Source organism: Ranitomeya imitator, chromosome 3 (genome assembly GCF_032444005.1).
Source record: "Ranitomeya imitator isolate aRanImi1 chromosome 3, aRanImi1.pri, whole genome shotgun sequence".
Taxonomy (NCBI): Eukaryota; Metazoa; Chordata; class Amphibia; order Anura; family Dendrobatidae; genus Ranitomeya; species Ranitomeya imitator.
This window is the reverse complement of record NC_091284.1, coordinates 463,831,724-463,854,534: the sequence shown is the minus strand read 5'-3', so window position 1 is coordinate 463,854,534 and position 22,811 is coordinate 463,831,724. Positions and strand designations below refer to the sequence as shown.

At 41.8% G+C, this 22,811-nt stretch overlaps 1 protein-coding gene across 1 annotated transcript in view; it reads left to right on the top strand.

Moving 5' to 3' along the window:
• Positions 1–22,811, top strand: part of LOC138671660 (uncharacterized) — a 967,572-nt gene that overhangs the window by 216,121 nt on the left and 728,640 nt on the right. Inside the window, exons 37-40 of the mRNA XM_069759831.1 lie at positions 7,646–7,772; positions 14,902–15,017; positions 16,318–16,422; positions 18,349–18,492. Coding sequence (XP_069615932.1) covers positions 7,646–7,772; positions 14,902–15,017; positions 16,318–16,422; positions 18,349–18,492 — 492 coding nt within the window. The remainder of the gene's footprint in view (positions 1–7,645; positions 7,773–14,901; positions 15,018–16,317; positions 16,423–18,348; positions 18,493–22,811) is intronic.

Genomic DNA, 22,811 nt, shown 5'->3' with positions numbered 1-22,811 from the left:
CTGTGTCGAGGTGTCTAGGATTTGTTAGGCACACCCCACGGCTACTTCTAGTTGCAGTGTTAAAATCAGGATTTGCGGTCAGTATAGTTACCACCTACTCCAGTGAAAGTTTTCATGCTGCTCCAAGGTCACCTGATCATAACAGGAGTCCAGCTTACAGTCCAAATTCAAGTTACTGGGAGGGGGATCAGCAGCGCTGGTGGAGCAGTGGTCACATGGGGTGTTCTGTGGTCTGGCAGTGATATGACTCCCATCTCAGACTGCTGCGGCAGATTTGGCAGTAGTGCTGGGACTCCGCTGACATTTTGAGAAAGCCCGGAGCCCCCACACATCCATTGCTGTGATGTGTTGGCCTCCGTGATATCTCAACCCAGGCTGGTGCGGCAGTATTCGGCGGTGCTCGGCAGAACGGGGGCTCTGCTGACATTTTGTGAAAGCCCAGAGCCCCTGCACATCCATTGCGGCGATGTGGTGCCCTCTGAGAAAATAGCTGTCGGAGGTGGCATATATGCAGATTGAGATACTGCTGCACCAGCCTGGGAGGGGAGTGAGATCATCGCCTTGCAGCGTCACTCAACTACTGCTGCCGCCACGCTACTGGTAAATATATTCAGACTATAAGGTGGACACCCATTTTTCCCCCAAATTTTGGGGGTAAAAAGTGTGTCTTATTGTTCAAAACTTACGGTAAGTCACCTGCTGGTTTATTGTAGAACTACATTAGCCATGGCAGGGTTTAACTAAATAAACATGGCCTTTCTGGAAAAACAGCAAACCAAAAGATAAAGTATAGAAAAGTCCTTGTGTTGGCAGGACTCGCCCGCAGAGGACACCACAAGTCTTCAGCTCCACCTGGAGCCACCTTCCTCTCCAAACATACAACACAGAGAAAAAAAAAGTGGCTGAACATTTAACTCCCCAGCCACTCCCTTGAGATGGAGATATGGTGAGTAGGTGTCACACCCATCTTTTACCTACTCACCAAAAAAACCCAGTCCCATGGCTGGTTAACCCCTTCAGCACACAGCATACTGGAGAGAAACTTATGGGTTTTTAGATCACAGAACAAAGCAATCTTCGTGACACATATCTCCCCTCACATACAGTACCAGTGACCTTGTTACAATACTTAGAACAGTGACTGAATCAGAACCAGTGCCACGCTGCACTCGTGACTGAAACGATTGCTGACAAAGAGAATAAAGTTGATTTTTGATTTAGCAATGTAGCAGAGCTGAGGAAGCTTACCCTGCCCCCAACAGGCTCTATATATGCAATGTCTATAGACAGTGAGCGGCTTATCACAGAAGGGGGCAGAGTCAAACTTTGCTCATAACACTGTATCAGAACAATAATAAACTTCTGCTACTAAAACAATCATTACAAGTAAACAACAGGACGGAGCTTGATAAAAGAGGCATCACTGAAATCTGTGGCAAAAACCTACCGACAGATTCCCTTTAAACTATGTTTATCTGTGTTTATAATTGAATCAATGCACAGAATAAAGTTAACATGTCAATTATACTGCATGGTGAACTTTATAAAAAAAAAAAAAAAAAAGCATGTTTACTACAAAAGAGAATTAAACCAGTAAAGCTACAGTTTGTCCCATACAGTTTCATCTATGGACAAAAACATAAAAAAGAGCTTTCCTTTACCCCCCAAGCCTGTTTTCACCTTCATGACCAGGCCAAATTTCACAATTCTGACCAGTTTCACTTTATGTGGTAATAACTCTGGAATGCTTCAATGGGATCCCAGTGATTCGGAGATTGTTTTCTCATGACATATTGTACTTTATGATAGTGGTAAAATTTGTTTGATATGACAATTTTCAAACTTTTAATTCTTATGCCCTTAAACCAAAGAATTAAGTCACATATGTCTACTTTACCTCTGTATCATTTTTTTTAAACAATTTTTTAGGAAGTTAAAAGTGTTAAAATGTGATCAACAATTTCTCATTTTTCCAACAAAATTTACAAAACCATTTTTTAAAGGACCACATCACACTTGAAGTTACTTTGAAGGGGCTATATGACAGGAAGTGCCCAAAAGTGACACTATTCTAAAAACTGCACTCTCAAAGTCTTTAAAACCAAATTTTAGAAGTTTGTTACTTTAGCCACAAATTTTTTATTTTCACAAGGGTAACAGAAGAAAATGGATCCCAAAATTTGGGCACATGGCAGGTCTCGGAAGGGAAGGAGCACCGTTTGAGTTTTTGAATGCAAAAATGTCTGGAAACGTTAGCGTACGCCATGTCGAGTTTGGAAAGCCCCTGAAGTGCCTAAACAGTAGAAACCCCCGACAAGTTATACTATTTTGGAAACTAGAATGTATCTAGATGTGCAGTGAGCCCTTTGAACCCCCAGGTGCTCCACAGGAGTTTAGAAAGTAGAGCCATGAGAATAAAAAAGCACTTTTTGACTTTTTGAACACAAAAATGGTTGGAATCGAGGACGCTATGTTGTGTTTGGAGAGCTCCTGAGACGTCTAAACACTGGAAACCCCTCACAAGTGACCCCATTTTGGAAACTACACCCCTCAAGGAACTTATCTAGATGCGTTGAGAATGCGTTGAACTCCCAGGTGCTTTACAGAAGTTTATAACGCAGAGCCATGAAAATAAAAAATCTAATTTTTCAAACAAAAATGTTCCGTTAGTCCCTATTTTTTTCTTTTCACAAGACTTTTGAATTTATGTGCTTGTTCATTGAATGGTCAAGAAAACACAGACTTTTGTTCATATAAGCCTGTAATATTGACTTTTAAGTTGATGCTTGTTGTAACATATTGTTCTGTTATCCTGGATGACAGAGACACAGGGTAATTGAACAATGATGTTTGCTGATATGTTGATTTCACACTATACCAGGCCATGTAGTTTAACATATGATGTACACGTACATCATATAGTTTCTCTGCCTTTGATGTGGGCTTGCAATCTATGCCTGCATCTTTCCTGGTGATGATGGCTGATTTACTCAGCCATCGTGTGCCTTTAACTGCTGCGGGTTGAGCTGAGCTCCACTCAAGGCTGATAAGTGTTACATCCTGCTGTCAATCTCTGACAGCACTATTTAGCACTCTCCTTCGGCATGTCCCATAGCAAGATTGCTGATGTACTTCTATGTATAGATTGCAGCTTCAAGTCCCCTAAGGAAAATATTAAATACAGTAAAAAAAACACTATTTTTAAAAATATGAAAAAATAAATAAAAACCCACATAAGTTCAAATCACTCCGATTTTGGCTGATTAAAAATAAAACAATAAAAAATACACATTTTTTTTTTATCACTGAGTGAGATGTGTGTTGACCCACCAGGGCGGTATAATTGAGGATACTTGCACACATGCCTGAATTATCCCTGTACTTGCTGTAAATATATTTGTTTCTTTATAGTGTAACATTTCGCATACTACGTGTCTTGGGGGACACTCGCTTGGCATGGAATTCAAGCACTCAGGCACGGTTTTTCCACTTAAAGCAGTCTGTTTGGTTTATTCTCTCCATAAACCATAGAAAGATGAACAAACGATAAACAGTCTTACATCAGACAGATAAATACTCAATGTTCATAGTAGAGCTCCGCTCTCTCAGGTCTGTGGGCACGCAGGCTCTACAGTCTAAACACGGTCTCTTTGTAGTGTCCAGCCGGGACACATGGAAGTCTGTCCACACTGGCAGACTCCCCAAAACACTCACTCTCATGTGCTAAACACACCTCCTTTAGGTAGCATGTAACCACACCAACAGGTGACATCACATGCACTGGTCACATGATCATGACATCACTGCAGGTCCTCAAACTCAAGCACTTCCCGCAGGGAAAAGAGGTACAGTAAGCACCCTCACCCAGAGGTGAGGCATGTGGGTAGCCAGACCCTCCCATCTCTCATAGCTACCCCCAACCCGGACCCAGGTGCACTAAACGACATCTTTAGTGCTCACATGCACTAAAGGCAAAATACTCCGGGTTGCATCGCAGGGAGCATCCATCCCTGTGACCTCCCATTAACCACGCGACCACCAGTCATACCACAATAGTTAATTTTGGTAACTGGCCACAAGATGTCGCTGTTGTTGAACATGGTTAAGAGACTGTGTTATGCCTATAAGATATTTTAGGAGGGTTTTATAAAATTAAACACAGGAAAGGGAAGCATGGCCATTTTGTGCAGGGTCTGCAGGAATGAGGGGTGGGTGAGGCTGTGCTGGAGAGGCATCCAATTATGTCCTCTTATGACAGCATCACTCTGAGTTAGAAGCAGTGGCAGATTGAAGCTGAGCTGGTCCGGGATCTGAACCTGTCCTGATGTGAGGGAATTCCTGGGGACCAGGAGAGAGAGGTACTACGCCCTGTGAATAAGTCACACTACAAGCATCTCAGCATTGCCCACAGGCTTGAGGAGCTTTGCATTCGCCTGCTTGTACTGAATTATTTTGTTTGGAGTAGACCCAGCGAAAGGACACTAAAGCCCACTGCAACCCTGCAGTAATTAAACGTGCACGCATCACAATATATTTTTGACACCAAGAGATACAAGGCCTATAGTTAGTTAGGTATATTTACTTTACGGACCACGTTTTCTTGCGGTTCAGTGACTAAACATTCTATGCTACTCTTTGGTGCTCACACAGCATGCAGCGAACCCCAGACAAGACTTGTATTTCCTTTTTGTCTGCTGGAAGAGGAGTCTCTGTGGAACAATATAAAACAGAGCAGTGGTTCAGCTCCAACAGACTTTGTCCACGGCACTTTTGCTGATCTGTATGTGCAGCGCCCCCGAGTCCTGGTCGTTGCAGTAATGTCGCTCTGCCACTAAGGGGAGTGATGTTATGTCTGATTGCACTAAAGGAGTTCATCTGACCAGGTATCACAGTCACACATTACACTTCACACTCCGGCCACCAGGGGGAGCAAAAGGCACCATGTATTAGGCCACTCCTCACACTTTGGTAAAACTGGGGGTTAGATAGGAAGTTAGGACAGAACGCAGCCTGGGTACCTAGCAGAAAGGACAGAACGTACGGAACCGCGCCTGCCCTACCTTGCGGCGGTATCCTAAGGAAGGACACAAAGCGAAGGATATTTTGGAGAAGTGAGAAACGAAATCGCAGCACAAGGAGATATCCAGTAGGAGTCATGCCCCGTGATCGGCAACATCCTACTGAGGCGCGTAGCCGGTGGCCGGAACGCCGAGGAAGTAACAGACTCCAAGCATTACTTCAAACAGCGGCCGGACAGTTGATTTTAGGTTGGCTGTCTATCTTACATCACCTAAGCAGACATAGGGGGCAAAGTTGGAAAGGGGCATCTCTAGGATCACAGAATAGCTCCGAGCCTTCCCGTCAAATGGGTGCGTCCTATCCAGACAATAATTTGGGGGACGGAGAGAAAGAGAAAGAACAGATATGAAAGTTGTGAGGACTATCCCGAATGCTCAGCAGGGAGAACTACAACACACAGGCGCTAGTTGGTAGGCACTGATTTCCACCTGCACCTGGACTCAGCCAGCCCTGTTAGCAGTGCTCTGGATTGCGGATCCTGAAGTCTTCAGTAAAAAGTAAAGAGACTGCAACCCTGTGTCCTCGTTATTAACTGCGCCTCACATCATCGCCACCTACACTACTGGGAAGCCCTGGGGATATACTTCACCTGTGGGAAGGTATACCATTTAGCTGCCATTCAATCACCCCAGCAGACCCCTAAGCAGCGTCGGTCACCCTGACCGAAGATCACAGGTGGCGTTACAAAACCTTGACAAACTATCATCACCCCTTTTATTGGACGCCCCTTAGCAGGGTCACGGACCGGGTCCAGCCACCGTAACAACCCAAGCACCGAGACAGAGGACCGGTACCGAGTAACCCGCTGCCCTGCGTCTGGGGGCGCTCCATATGTAAATATGGTTAATTTTGGAATATTCTTAATATAATCGAGGATGGGTTTTTCCTCTAGTTTTCTTGAGATTACACTGGAACCGCAGGCGAGCCCGTGCTTTCCACTAATTTAATTAAACCAGCTTATCTCAGGGTGTAATAAGGTAATGGCGGCCTGTTCAGACGGGTGTGCCAACAGGTAAATTTACGTAGAGAATATAACAAACAATTCTCTTGGGTGCCGAGCTGTTCAGCACAGAGGATATAGCATTCTGACGAAATATTTGTTTGATGTGTTCTCTTTGTGTGGTTATCAAAACCGAGAGTAGGAATAATTTCATCTCTAAGTAAAATAGTTACAGAAAGTGGGCTGTGTGAAATTGGTTCTTTTCCCACCCGTGACTCCGCTGTATCTGGAACAACACCCTTGGTGCATGATTTACAACTGCATTTGTAAAAGTCCAATCTATCAAAATATAAAGTAAATTAATCCAGTCGGTAAATGGCGTAAGGAGAAGAAGAATCAAATGCCAAAATCGTGGGTTATGCCCGTCGCAACATTGCAATAAAATGCAATAAGAGGCCATATAAATATCGTATCTACTCTAAAATGGTCTCGAAAAAAATCCGGCACACTGTTTTTCCAAACACGGTGAAATTTATTAGAAATGTAAATTTATTTCATTTCGTATTCAAGCAAAATGCACACAAAAAGGACCAAAAAGGTACATAAAGTAGGTATCAAGATCCACATGAGGTAGGTATCATATTTCAATGTTTCGGCTATAGCATTAGCCTTTATCAAGAGATACCAAAAGGATGTGACTCGAGTGCTCAGGAAGGTCCGGAGTGCGGAAACGTTGAAATATGATACCTACCTCATGTGGATCTTGATACCTACTTTATGTACCTTTTTGGTCCTTTTTGTGCGCATTTTGCTTGAATACGAAATGAAATAAATTTACATTTCTAAGAAATTTCACCGTGTTTGGAAAAACAGTGTGCCGGATTTTTTTCGAGACTATTAAGATATTTTTCCTGAGCATCTGTATATAACAGTCTGAGCCACTCCTTATCTGCTCTACTCTAAAATGGTATCAGTGAAAATATCAGGTAAGGGCACAAAAAAAACCCTTACACAGCCTTATAGCCCGAAAAATTACTGAGGATCTGTTAACGTTCAGTGTAAATGCAATGTTTGTTCTGCTGCTTTTTGCCTATGTCCGCACCACACTAAACAGTGAGAATTTTCTCTGATTGCTTTTTTGCTGTGTCTTTTGATTGCATTTTCCACCATCAATTGACTCATTTTTAGAGTAGATTTGCATTTTTAATGTGTTTAAGTACAGAAAAGTTTTGATTCTGTGCTTAACCCCTTCATGACACATAACATACGTGTACGTATGTACTTTCTGTTCTATAAAAGCTGAGATGTATGGTATTAAAGCACATGACGGATCCTTCATAAATCAGAAAAGGGCAGTTTATTGATTTACTGGTTAAGTGGGGGTGATGGCTACATTGACTGCAGGTCATAGTGCATGTATGTTCTAGTAGTAGCAAAGACTGATTACCGTAAATAGTTATATGCATGTGGTGCTAAAGACATGTGGAGAACATTACACACTTAGAATTCACCAGCTGCCAATGAGGTAATCATGATCATCACAATAAAGTGCTTTGAGTTAGGAGCTCATTGAACAAAATCATTTTGCTGACTCTAGCAATAAAATATTCTACCTTATATTTATAGGCCTGCCTTAACAATCTGACAGAAGGAATTGAGCATGCTGCCAAGATATTAAATGAAATTCCCCAGAAAGACATTCAGCTGCATTCTGAAAGGACCTCAAAGGCAGAGAGAAGAGGAAATGGGCAAGGTAAGTCATACTTAATGATCTTGGTTTGCGTCCATTGATCTGCTCCAGGATCCTTGGAGAGTTGGATATCTATAAAAGTCTTTTTTTTTTAAAAAAGGCTGAATGTTCATTTTTAACATTAGCAAGTGTCTTTGAGCATTTGTGTCTGCAATCCAGTTATTTCGCAGAAAGAGAACTTGGTACAAATTGGTTTGCAATGAGTAATGTTAAAGAATAGTCTCAAAAGAAAGTGATTGGCTTGTAAAGGCTTAACATGTGTGCCATAAATTATACCTTAAAGAAGTGACTTAATAGGCCAATTGTTTAAACTGCGGAGTTTTCTACCCTTATGCTTTTTTGCTTATATAGCGCTATCATATTTCGCAGCGCTTTACAGACATTATCGGAACTCTCCCCATTGTGATCACGATCTAAATTTCCTATCAGTATGTCTTTGGAGTGTGGGAAGAAACCGAAGTACTCAGAGGAAACCCATGCAAACATGGGGAGAACATACAAACTCTGTGCAGATGATGCCCTTGGTGGGATTTTAAACCAGGGCCCCAGCACTGCAGTGCTAACCACTGAGCTACTGTGCTGCCATACCCTTGTTGTACATATTGCCCTCAAGTTAGTCTACTTGTGGAAATTAGTCACAAATTCTTCAGATCTGCTTGAGCGCAGGTGTATGATGGTCAGTTACTGATTCTATTTTGTTGGGTATGCTGGGTCAGAATCTGAGTTAATATAGAAATTGTTTGCTGTAAAATATAGGTGAAATTCTCTTTTCATGGGTGGATTTTAGGTATTTAGAAGTTCTGTGATCTACATTTCAGCCAACGCTATAATACCAATTTCTACAACATTAGAAATATTGATTTCATTTCAGATAGTAATTGCCAGTATACTTGTGTTTTTTAAACCGGTATGATGGATAAGTAAGGGCAAAAAGCTATTGATCAACCATGATTCTTTTTATAAACCATGTAACCTGTGTTCAGTGTACATCCATCCTTGCTTAGAAATCAATAATGGCTTAACACAGCACTTTAGAGCTGGATAAATGCTTTTTACTCAAGGCTTATGAAGCCCCTATCCTTTTTTCAGATTTTGTTAGAGGTTGATTACGTAAATTGGGGTTTTATAAACAATGTTTTGGTACATCCTGATGATTCTTTGGATATTATTTAGAGTTAGATATCAGAACCTTTATAAAAAAAACTCAATGCAGTAAAAAAAAGTAACTTAACAGTTCAAAACCAGGGAACTTTCCCCAGTTCATAACCAGGCACATTGTTTTTTCATGCATGCGGTTTAAAAAGCTGTAAATGTTTTACTCATTCAGATATTCAAATATTTTTTGCATTTTTTACGTGAATAAGTGGGGCCTAATTTTCAGAATTATTTTCATACACTTTTTTTTTTTTTTTAGTTTTTGCCAATATTGGGCGATATCGCTGTTAAACTAAAGGAAATAAATGTCTGATTTTCCCTTTTTTAAGACCACAAATGATCACTAAAAAAATTTTACATTGTGTTCCCCTTTGCATAACAATTATTGTTATGTACTGGCAGGTTCTTTTTTTCGACGAGTTCTGGGTCAATAACAGGAATTTAGATTGGCAGTGGCTTTTTTCTATTTATTTTCTCTTTTCCTGCTTACATTTTCATATTTATTTATTTTTCATTTATTTTTCACATTGTGCCCCCCATTAGGTCATAAAAGACTTTTTAAGTTAATGTCAACATTTTAATTTTATTTTTATAAATTGATTTCCTCTGTCACTGGGGTTGTATATGAGCACCAGTTATAAAGCAAATTTAGCCTCCTTCTTGAGCAGTGGTGCAGATAAGGATCTGTTAGGACCCTGCAGCCCCTTCTCCCTCCCTACACCCAGCAATCACATGATCACTGGGTACAGTACTGTGTTTACAGCGATCGGTACATTGATTGGTGGCAAACCATCTCTGTCTTTTCTGTGGGGTGTCCAGATGTGTCTGACAGCTGTTTTCAGACTCTCGCATAATCTCGTGCAACTGTTATAGTATTTTACAATGTCACTGCAGTAGAATGCAGTTCGCCCAGGTGTTGAAAATCTGTAGATGGTCCAGAAGTAGTTAATAATAATTATAACACAAAGCAATATGTGTTTCAAATGAAATCATTATGTCATGACACAGCTGTCGGCTGACGCAGGACCAAAGACTCCTTCCCTGTCCCTAACACTATGGGCGCCCTAGCGTGTCCTACTTCTTGGGATACTTCTGAAGGTGAAGGTGCTGCGGCCTTCACCCTTGCCTTATCTCCTTAGTTAGCCCTCCATCGGTTCTCTTCCCTCACCCAAGGAAGAAGGGCGCTACTGTGTGCACCGTAGTACACCAACCCGACAAACAAGGCAACACAAACAAGGGTTAACAGAAAACTCCAGGCATACAAAATATTGACTCTCATATAACTGAGGAATGCACCGGGGCATGGGGGTAGGAAAATAAACCAAAAAGAGAAGGATAGGGAATTACCACACATACAAACCAAGCAAAAGACACTGATAACTCCTCCAATTCTCCTTTTCATATGAACACCTCTCCCTCCATAAGCCATGTCAGCAAATGCTAGCTCTGACAAGGATTGGTATCATAGTGCAGATTATAATGGGGAAAGGGAGTGGCAAACCAAGCTGAGCTGCGAGCACAGAGATTTCCAACATGGCCGATTAACCCCTTTTCTGCCAGACAGAATAAACACTATTAAAATGAAGGAAAAGTGCTTCTTCTCAGCACCGGAGTAGGAGAAATCAGACGCTGCAGTGTTTTGAAGACACAGAACTCTGGAACAGTATACGCAGCGTATGGTGAACAGCAATAATTTATCTATTCTGTAGCTATACCCAATAACTGAACAGCTTTGCGTTGGGGTAGAAGGTAGTTTTAACAACTAGTGTCACCACCTCTGAATCTTAGCAGTGGCTGTTACCCCTTAATGGTGTTGATGGGATAGAAGAGGCAACTTTCACGACTGACAAGGTAAAGTCAAGCAGATGACATAACTTATACCTAGAACAGGATTGAATAGGGTAAGGAAGAGACCAAGAATCCCATCACTTGCTGAAGCTGCTGCACCACCTGAGTCTTCAACTCGGAAACCTCATCCATGAGGGACTGGATCAGGTGAGCAAAAGCCTCAGCATGAGCCAAGGGTTCACTGGAAAAAAGTACGGACGGTGATAATGTCACGACCGACAAGGTAAAGTCCACAAAACACAACTTATACCTACAACTGGATGGAATGTGGTAAGGAAGGCCCTAACCATAGGGAACGAGGGATGGAGGCAGCTTCAGAACTCCAATCTGAGCCTATCCCTAAACTCCCCAAATGCCCTATGCAGGTCTTTCTCCCTGCCTGCCTCACTAATCCCTGACTAATGCACTGGCCATCAAGGACGCTAGCCTTACCACGGCAGATAATGAATAACACAGGGAGAGTGATGAAACACAAGACAAACAGAGGATAACCAGGACCACAAACTCCACGAAAACAGCGGACTCACGCTACAACCAGAGAGCTCTTTACTCCAGGCTTGGTCAACATAGAATACTCTATCACTGACAGTCAGCTGATGGGTCTTGTGAATAGTAGAACCAGAGCTGTCACAAATCCAAAAATTAATCATGGCAGTACCCCCCTTTCAACAAGGGGCCTCTGAACCCTCAACACCGGACTTCGCCAGAAATGACATCTCCACCCACAAGGATTCACCTCCGTGACAGCAAAAAATTTACTGGCCCACGACGACCAATTAACTTTCCAGGAATCTGTTCATGTAGGGATGCTCAGACCTGAAACCCAAAATGTGGTGGTTCACCATCTTGGGTGTCCAGTCCGAGAATTCCTACATGAACAGTTTCCTGGAAAGTGGATTGGTTATCGTGGGCCAGTTGAATGGTCACCAAGGTCTCCTGATCTGACCCCGTTAGACTTTTATCTTTGGGGTCATCTGAAGGCAATTGTCTATGCTGTGAAGAGACGAGATGTGGAGCATCTGAAACAACAGATAATGGGAGCCTGTGCTGACATTTCTTTGGCGGTGTTGCTATCAGTGTGTCAAGAGTGGTAGAAGAGGGTTGCATTGACAATCCACCACAATGGGCAGGACTTTGAACACATTTTATAAGTGGTCATAAACTTGTAAATAACTCATGAAAGAATAAAGTTAAGTTAAAACCAAGCACACCATTGTTTTTCTTGTGAAATTCTAAATTAGTTTGATGTGTTACATGACCCTTTTCCCATTGGAAAAAATAAAGTTGGATCCAAAATGGCTGACTTCAAAATGGCCGCCATGGTCACCACCCATCTTGAAAAGTTTTCCCCATCCCATATACTAATGTTTATGCACAAAAGGCCCCCATGGACCCTATCCAGATCTTTGACAACAACCTTGGCTCCTGTGGCATTTAGTGTGACTGCTTACACCTCTCTGCAGCCCGTCTGCTGTAATGTATACCTTTTTCCCTTTTATCTGTGCCTGGGTTGGTTGTGTTGAATGGATATTATCTGTACTGGCATGTACCATACACTGATGCCCTAATATGTGTGGGAGTCACCAGTATCTTTCTTAGGTTATCTCACATGCGCATATAGCACACCTTAGCATAATTATATACTTGGTTTATCATTATTATCATTAAGGCTGAGGCAATACAAGTTACAGGTGAACCTTCCAAGAGGTATTTTCCTCCTCTGGGCATTAGGGTGAATTATATTTATATATTTATTTATTCGCTCCACGGTATATTTTGGATTGGATTGCAGGTTAGGCTTTAGTTATATAGGACTGAGTAACAACTCGCCCTACCAGGTGCCAAGACTAGCATTTGTTTTTTGACTATTGTACAAGTTATATATGCCAGATCTGTATATGATGTTGTGCCTAGCATTTATTTGTGGTCTTTTTGGGGACTTCCATCTATCAGGGAATTGTCTGTGTGTTTTCAAATGTTTTTAAAGGGAACCTGTCACCTGAATTTGGCGGGACCGGTTTTAGGTCATATGGGTGGAGTTTTCGGGTGTTTCATTCACCCTTTCCTTACCCGCTGGCTGCATGCTGGCCGAAATATTGGATTGAAGTTCATTCTCTGTCCTCCGTAGTATACTCCTGCGCAAGGCAAACACCCGAAAACTCCGCCCATATGACCCAAAACCAGTCCCGCCAAATTCAGGTGACAGGTTCCCTTTAAGGTATTGTTGGTCTGTTTGCACACTTTAATAAAGCTTGCATTGTTTACAATTTCGGTGATCTCCTTACCAGCGTGTCCTTTTTCTCTTTGTGTGGATATTCCCATATACTTATGTGCCACAAACTGGAAGTTGATATCACCAGCCATTCCCATTTTATTTAGGTTTATCGATATAAATGGCCCACCCTGTAGTTTGGGGTTAGTTAATGATATCAAACAGTGCAAAACAGCAATAAACCATACAACAAAACAATTATAATAACGGAGAAAGGCTCTTGACAATTATACTAAGGTTCTTTATACAAGGGTGGTATGCCTGTTCCTGGGAGCTACCATGCTAGCTCTTCCTGGAACAGTGGCCTAGCGTGGGTCACCGAATTTTTGCCGCTAGGCCAAAAGTCCTCCTGACAAAGTGTATCAAAGAGTGTTGAGCCTCCTGTGCACCAACTAGCCCCAATCCCACCTGTTGTCCTAACCCAGGCCAACCCCTGTACCATATGTTATAGTTGGAAGTGACGGACCTGCTCACCCATGCCATCCTTCTGTAAAAGCAGGCATCCTCCCCTCGTTGACGTCTACTTGTGGATCTGCCTGGGGCAGAGAGGACTGTGTCCTGATACTCGATGGGCATTGTCTGGCCTCGGGGACTTGACCAGCTAAAGGTTCTGGTCTCGACCGGTGCCTGGACTCTGGATCTAGAACGGTGTAGGTTGTGTCTCTGGGTCTCACTGGGCATCATCTGCACTTTGTCTGACAGTGACTGACATCCTGGTGGCACACGCTTTCTACTGCGGCATGTCACACTACGCAGGGGAGATTCAGAAGTTCCGTCGCTTCCTCTTACACGCATATGTTTCTGTGGTTCTTGGCAGTGCAAGTCTTGTAAACACAGGAAGATGCGCTGCTAAGAACCAACGTCTTTTGCACTATGCAAAAAATAATTTCACTCAATGAACAATCATTTTGCTCATTCATTGGCTAATTGGCTGCACTGAATGATTGTTGAGAAACTAGTGTTAATGTAAACGCTTGTTCATGATAATATTTCTGTATAAATGCAGCTTTAATGTCTAGATGACTACTTAGTAACTTATATTCTATAAAGTTAAAAAAAAACTGGAGGCTATTACAGAAATTCTTCTTTAAAGTTCAGTGGTGAATTAAAAATATAGAAAGTGAGCCTTATTAATTATACAAAATATATTGATATTATACCTGACATTCACAAAAAATAATCCATATACCCTATCAACTATGGCAACATGTGAGAGTGTAAAATTCTGTGACTAGGGCAATGTAGAGCATTTCATTGAAATCACTCAAAAATCTGCAAGCTTTTCTTTTGTTTTGAAAGGAATAAATTGTAATATAGCAGTAAAGAACCTGAACTTTTAGACTATTTTGAAAGGTTGCGTTTTGGCTATATTCTTTTTTTTTTTTTTGCAGACAAAACTTGCTCTCTTGGTAGTAAATAAGCTGCTTACAAAAAGCAGGTTTTGCAGTTTTTTGCTGCATATTTGTGGCGTTTTGCTATTTTTTAATCAGGTACATTTGTCTCTTGTCCATGCTGATAAATTTTAGTGGCCTCCAAAAAAGCCTGATGCAACTTCCTGAGTTTTCTGCACCAAAAAGGCAGCAAACCTGATGCCTGCATTTTTTGCTGCATTTTTGCACTTACTCATTTCTTTCTATGGGTGTAAAAACGCTGCAAAAATGCTGAAAGAAGTGACAGTTTTGAAAAATGCAGCAGTTTTCCAATTCAGTCAGGAAAAAAAAAAACAATATGTGTGCATGAGAAACACAACATAAAATTTGAATAAAAAACTGCAGCAAAAACGCAAAGTGGGAACATAGCCTTACGCAATACATACGGTAATTTAGTATGTAATAACTTTGTGAGTACTTATTTTAGCAGGAGATATGATCCTTGGAAATGTACACGAGGATGGCTGGTTAGATTTCAAGCCTTCATTGTCTGCAAAAGAAGTATTGAACCTCACTAATCACATCCTACTACTACTATATCAGGTAAGCATTATACACTATTTTTTTTTTTGTAGTAGTAGTTATCTAAAAATTGAAGCTATGTAATAGTATTCCACAGCAATGTTGCATGCTATGTATACTGTATACTCTGGCATGGCCTAGTGGACTTTCATCTATATCAGGCCTGTGGACCTTTCTTAGACCCTCAATAGTCATGGAAACCCATTGGTAGCTGTCATCAGAACACAACCTATAGGGAGCATCCTATACTGCCACGATCAGAGTAATCTTCAATCCTGTAAGTTGTGGCAGGAGGACAATGTTGTGTTACAGCCAAAGTCCCTCCACCGTCTTACGGGTACACTGGGTAGTGCCCATGACATGACGGATAGATCCTTCGTGGAGAGGAATAAGCATCCTCCAGTGGCAGATTTATCCATCACACGTTGTTGAAGGGTTAAACACCATATGTTAGTTAAGTTTACAGGCATTTATAAACAGTATGTAGCCCTCATTTCCCTAACAACTTGAGGCCAGTTCACATCTACTATCTTATTTTCATTTTGTTTATTATAGAAGCAGAAAAATGAAAATATCCGTCCTGGAAGCATCACTACATGGACAATTGACTAGAATGGACACGCTGGTTACGATAGTGTCTATCGGATTTCGGTGACAGTGTCTGCCCTTCTACAAAAAAACATTTTGTGCATTTTCTAAATCTGGAATGGAGGCTTTTAGAAGCACTTCTGATGAATACAGTACATGTGAACCCAGTCTTATGGAATATTTGTAAATGGCAGATTTGTTGCGGAAATTTCTGTGCCTGAGCCATTAGTCTGAAATCTATGTGTATGCTGCAGGAAAAAAACATTCATCTAAAGAATGCATTTGTCAAATCTCTGCAACATACATACGAGTGTGTACCGTTACACATGGGCTTCTTATACCATTTTAGTAGATGGTGATGATTAAAATAGAAGAAAACCCTGTTTTATACATGGGGCCATGATGTAGAAGCTGTCAGTGTCGCAATAGATAATGACGCATTGTAAATACCTGAACCATTACCAAAAATAAAATGCTTTTCTCACGCTGCATGACATAGCGTTATCCATCCTCACTTATAGAAAATAAAAGTGGTTTATGCAAATTCCAGAACAATCTTTACAAAATACATATAATAAAGCTGCCAAGATTCTAGTATCCTACCAGATCATTGTGGGTTGCGGTAAAGTGACTCAGACATACCGATTTTCATGACTGTTTAGAATAATGTTGGAAAATAACCATTACTCTGGAGTTAAATCGATAAAGTGATATATTTTTTCTGTAATTATAGCGTGATGTTATCAAGGACATGTATTCTGGAGCAGCATCTTTGTGGAAACAAAGACCAGTACTGTGTTATGAACATGATGATAGCACTAAAGATATCATTGTAAAGGTGAGCTGTAACAGAATATTGCGCTTATATACTACTCCTACAAATTTATTGTGTATGTATTTTATTCTTCTGCAACGTACTCTACATAGTCTGCACAAGAAGTAAATGGCATGTATCTTGGTACGCCTTATATCGATCAGGTCAGTTCCATTTGACATTATGTCTCACACTGTACAGATTTCTGCATATTGAGAATGATGGGTTCTCTGACAGTTACTTTAATTATCAAAAGCCTAAAGGCTAGGGCCTTCATTTACTCCAGTTACTATAAATGAGGATTCAGTGCATTTTCATTGTTGATCTGGAGATCTGCTTTACGTAGAATGGGAAATTTTAGTTGGGTGTGATGACAAACCGATAGTAAAGGGGTGGACTTAAAAAATTAACTTGAGTAGTAGGGAATTATCACTTAGCAACAAGGGACTGTGGGAACCTATTCGATCCCTCAAACTAGGGATGCCCTAGTCAATCCCTGTCTCCCGGGATACCCCGTATGGTGGAGACATCGGGGTCTCATTCATAGCTATTGTAATGTGCTGCTGCAGTGCAGTATAAAGCAACCTCCACCAGGGGGTGCTGGTTAAGGAAAGGAAGTTGTACACACAGCGCAGCAACACTGAACAACAACACAGGTGTTACAGGTAAAGAAAGAGACGTGAGACAAGCCAAGGTCATACACAGAGATAGCAGGACAGTACAGAAGGGGCGAGCAGAGAATAGTCGGGGACAAGCAAGATGTCAGAGCCTACCGGGAACGTGGTAACCAAAATGTGAGACGTAAGACTGAGTCGGGGTACAGGCCAAAGGTCGGAACAAGTCATAAACGGGTGCAGGCAGTCAGAGACAAAGAGGAACACTAGTACAGGGATCCAGGTCAGGTGCTCAAACCGTGCAGCATGAACTATAGCTGACACTGGCCCACAGGCTGCAGAGGACTTAAATAGCTCAGCCAGCTTCAAAGTGAGGCAGAGCGGATTAACTCCCACATGACCAGTCCAGAGATAAAACAGCTGAACATAAACTCAGAACTGGATCATGACAGCTATGCTCCTAACCTACAATAAACCCTTATCTTTTCCCTCCTCCATCTAAGGAGGTGAGAGGCCGAAGTGCATAGGAAACCACTAACTAGACAAACAGGTGTAAACAGACAAGGATAAAAGAAAACTGCAATCGTAAAAATTTAATCACAAAAAACAGAGTGGGAAACAGGGTAGATATAGGAAGAGGAAGCCAAATGTGAGAGGACAAAGATAAACATTCAAACCAACCCCACTCAGAAATCTTCAGAAAAACTCTCCAACCACCAACTCCAATTACTGAACTTTCTCCTTCAAAACCAAAACGGGAAGTAGAACGATCACTGGCAACTCCCAAGTGCCAGTTGCGAGCATATATACCAGAGAGGAGGGGGCCAATACAGAACAGCTGAGACAATTCAGGATGGAGAGCTCCAGGAGATCAACTAAACTGATTAACCCTTGCCATGACAGAGCAAAGAAAACCGGCACTGTTTAATAGGATGGTGAATCAGTTCTAATAAGTTCAGGAGTTCGTGTAACCAGACTCCACAATCATTTGGCCCCTCTCTGTTCCGGTATGCCCGTGACAGGAAAGAGAGTAATCTCGCCGTACCAAAGTACCGATTCATGATTATAATTCCTCTATGCACACTTTCAACAATTAGTATTTCTGAAGAAAATCTACCGAAGAAAATATTTATCACCTGTGTTTGAATTGAATTATGCGGGTACATGTATGGAAGCACACGTTTCTGTTTTTCAAATCCATAAGTTATCTAAAGCTCTCATTTGATAATATTAGAAGATGCTTGCTTCTTTAATATCAATTATGTATCATGAAACTGATATTTATTTTTTGGCAAATGTTTTTTACTTTTTACAAATTTCTAATATACTCTTACAGATTGGGGATTCTAAACTTCACTATGGTTATGAGTACCAAGGGTCAGCTGAGCATATGTTCATCACACCACTAACTGAGCGCATCTTTCTGAGTATTATGGGTGCAATGACAGCTGGAATTGATGCAATGTGTGTAGGGCCACAGGTAAGATTTTCTGAAAGTAAACATTTTTTTTTATAAGTTAGTAATGAATATGTATATACAGTACAGACCAAAAGTTTGGACACACCTTCTCATTTAAAGTTTTTTTCTGTATTTTCATGACTATGAAAATTGTACATTCACACTGAAGGCATCAAAACTATGAATTAAGGCTGGTTTCACATTTGCGTTTTTTTTTTTGGCGTTTTTGCGGAAAAAAACGCAAAAAAAGCATGCGTTTTTTTCCCCTATACACAAACCCTAACCCAAACTCGAACCCAAACCCTAACACAAACCCTAACACAAACCCTGACACAAACCCTGACACAAACCCTGACACAAACCCTAAGGGATCCTAACCCTAACCCTAAGGGTTAGGGTTAGGATCCCTAGGGTTAGGGTTAGGATCCCTAGGGTTAGGGCTAGGATGTCCTAGCTGGATGTCCCTGGGAACTTTTCAGAATATTTTCCGACGCTCGAGTTCATATGAGGACATCCAGCAGAGGGTGCCTTACCGCCACTGAAGGTAACTACAGATCATTGACCTACATTCCATTCATTCGCTGGGGTTTTACTGGCAGGAGCACAGCTGCATTAGCAGAGCTCCTGCTTGTAAAATTAGTTAACCCCTTCAGATGGATTTACAGCGTGGGACGAGACTGATCATTGGAAGGTATGGGATATTGTTGTTTTTTTATTTTACCTTTTTTACAGAGCGAGGGTCTTCAGGTGAATTACCAGTATAATAAACTATTCCAACAACCTGTGTATTTATTTCATTAAAAGACTTTGTAATAATGTGTGTGTGTGTTTTTAACCATTTCACACTATTGGATTAATAATGGATAGGTGTCATAATTGACGCCTCTCCATTATTAATCTGGCTTAATGTCACCTTACAATAGCAAGGTGACATTAACCCTTCATTACCCCATATCCCACCGCTACATGGGAATGGGAAGAGAATGGCCAAGTGCTAGAATAGGCGCATCTTCCAGATGTGCCTTTTCTGGGGTGGCTGGGGGCAGATGTTTTTAGCCAGGGGGCGGGGCCAATAACCATGGACCCTCTCCAGGCTATTAATATCTGCCCTCAGTCACTGGCTTTACCATTCTGGCGGAGAAAATTGCGCGGGAGCTCACGTCAATTTTTTACGCGATTTAACCCTTTAAATTAATAGCTAGAGCGCCCAAATTTTGCACATACACACTACTAACATTAGTAGTGTGGAATATGCAAAAAAAAAAAAGGGATCTGAGATGGTTTACTGTATGTAAACCATGTCTCATATCATGTCGGGTTTGAGAAGGAGATAGCAAATGCTGGCAATTGAATTACCGGCTTTTAAGCTATCTAGCGCTGTATCAAATATTAATATATATATACATATATGTGTCTCACTGACATACACATATATATATATATATATATATATATATATCCCTATACTATGTGTAGACATTTATTTTAGCTATTCTATTGTAACCTGTCAGTGTGATTTTACTGTACACCGCACTGAATTGCCGGCTTTTCTATAGAACACCGCTGCGTATTTCTCGCAAGTCACACTGCTTGTCCGTGTGTAATCCGTATTTTTCTGGCCCCCATAGACTTTCATTGGCATATTTTTTGCGCAATACGGTGACAAACGCTGCGATTTTCTACGGCCGTAGAACACCGTATAATACGGATCAGTAAAATATGGCTGATAGGAGTTGGGGCATAGAGAAGCATTGTATTGTATGCAATCCAAATTTTCAGCACCTCTCTTACGTCCGTAAAACACGGTAGTGTGACGCCGGCCATAATTTCAGTTGTTTCACACTTTTTTGTTAAGTATATAATTCCATATGTGTTAATTCATAGTTTTGATGCCTTCAGTGCAAATGTACAATTCTAATAGTCATGAAAATACAGAAAAATCTTTAAATGAGACTGGTGTTTTGCATATCAGTTTTGATGAACAGTTCAAGTAAGTGGAGTGGAGTAGACATGCTAACTGGAGTACATTTCTGCCTTAACCCCTTCCCGACCCATGACGCCACGTAGGCGTCATGAAAGTCGGTGCCAATCCGACCCATGACGCCTATGTGGCGTCATGGAAAGATCGCGTCCCTGCAGGCCGGGTGAAAGGGTTAACTCCCATTTCACCCGATCTGCAGGGACAGGGGGAGTGGTAGTTTAGCCCAGGGGGGGTGGCTTCACCCCCTCGTGGCTACGATCGCTCTGATTGGCAGTTTCACTTTCAACAGCCAATCAGAGCGATTTGTAATATTTCACCTATTATAACGGGTGAAATATTACAATCCAGCCATGGCCGATGCTGCAATATCATCGGCCATGGCTGGAAATACTAATGTAGATAGAGATAGATTATATCTCAGTGATCAAAATAAAAAAAATAATAAATGACCCCCCCCTTTGTCACCCCCATAGGTAGGGACAATAAAAAAATAAAGAAATTTTTTTTTTCCACTAATGTTAGAATAGGGTTAGGGGTAGGGTTAGGGCTAGGGTTAGGGTTAGGGTTAGAGCTAGGGTTAGGGTTAGGGCTAGGGTTAGGGTTAGGGGTAGGGTTAGGGCTAGGGTTAGGGTTTCGGTATGTGCACACGTATTCTGGTCCTCTGCGGATTTTTCCGCTGCGGATTTGATAAATCCGCAGTGCTAAACCGCTGCGGATTTACCGCGTTTTTTCTGCGCATTTCACTGCGGTTTTACAACTGCGATTTTCTATTGGAGCAGTTGTAAAACCACTGCGGAATCCGCACAAAGAAGTGACCTGCTGCGGAATGTAAACCGCTGCGTTTCCGTGCAGTTTTTCCGCAGCATGTGTACAGCGATTTTTGTTTCCCGTAGGTTTACATTGAACTGTAAACTCATGGGAAACTGCTGCGGATCCGCAGCGTTTTCCGGAGCGTGTGCACATACCTTTAGAATTAGGCTATGTGCACACGGTGCGGATTTGGCTGCGGATCCGCAGTGGATTGGCCGCTGCGGATTCGCAGCAGTGTTCCATCAGGTTTACAGTACCATGTAAACATATGAAAAACCAAATCCGCTGTGCCCATGGTGCGGAAAATACCGCGCGGAAACGCTGCGTTGTATTTTCCGCAGCATGTCAATTCTTTGTGCGGATTCCGCAGCGTTTTACACCTGTTCCTCAATAGGAATCCGCAGGTGAAATCCGCACAAAAAACACTGGAAATCCGCGGAAAATCCGCAGGTAAAACGCAGTGCCTTTTACCCGCGGATTTTTCAAAAATGGTGCGGAAATATCTCACACGAATCCGCAACGTGGGCACATAGCCTTAGGGTTAGGGTTGGAATTAGGGTTGTGGTTAGGGTTGGAATTAGGGTTGTGGCTACAGTTGGGATTAGGGTTAGGGGTGTGGGGGGGGTTAGTGTTGGAGGTAGAATTGAGGGGTTTCCACTGTTTAGGCACATCAGGGGTCTCCAAACGCAACATGGCGCCACCATTGATTCCAGCCAATCTCGTATTCAAAAAGTCAAATGGTGCTCCCTCACTTCCGAGCCCTGACGTGTGCCCAAACAGTGGTTTACCCCCACTCATGGGGTATCAGCGTACTCAGGAGAAACTGGACAACAACTTTTGGGATCCAATTTCTCCTGTAACCCTTGGGAAAATAAAAAATTCTGGGCTAAATAATTATTTTTGAGGAAAGAAAACGTATTATTTTCACGGCTCTGCATTATAAACTTCTATGAAGCGCTTGGGGGTTCAAAGTGCTCACCACACATCTAGATAAGTTCCTTTCGGGGTCTAGTTTCCAAAATGGGGTCACTTGTGGGGGGTTTCTACTGTTAAGCCACATCAGGGGCTCTGCAAACGCAACGTGACGCCCACAGAGCATTCCATCAAAGTCTGCATTTCAAAACGTCACTACTTCACTTCCGAGCCCCGGCATGTGCCCAAACAGTGATTTACCCCCACATATGGGGTATCAGCGTACTCAGGAGAAACTGGACAACAACTTTTGTGGTCAAATTTCTCCTGTTACCCTTGGGAAAATAAAAAAATTGCAGGCTAAAAGATCATTTTTGAGAAAATAATTTTTTTTTTTTATTTTCATGGCTCTGCGTTATAAACTTATGTGAAGCACTTGGGGGTTCAAAGTCCTCACCACACATCTAGATTAGTTCCTTTGGGGGTCTAGTTTCCAAAATGGTGTCATTTCTGGGGGATCTCCAATGTTTAGGCACACAGGGGCTCTCCAAACGTGACATGGTGTCTGCTAATGATTGGAGCTAATTTTCCATTTAAAAAGCCAAATGGCGTGCCATCCCTTCCGAGCCCTGCCGTG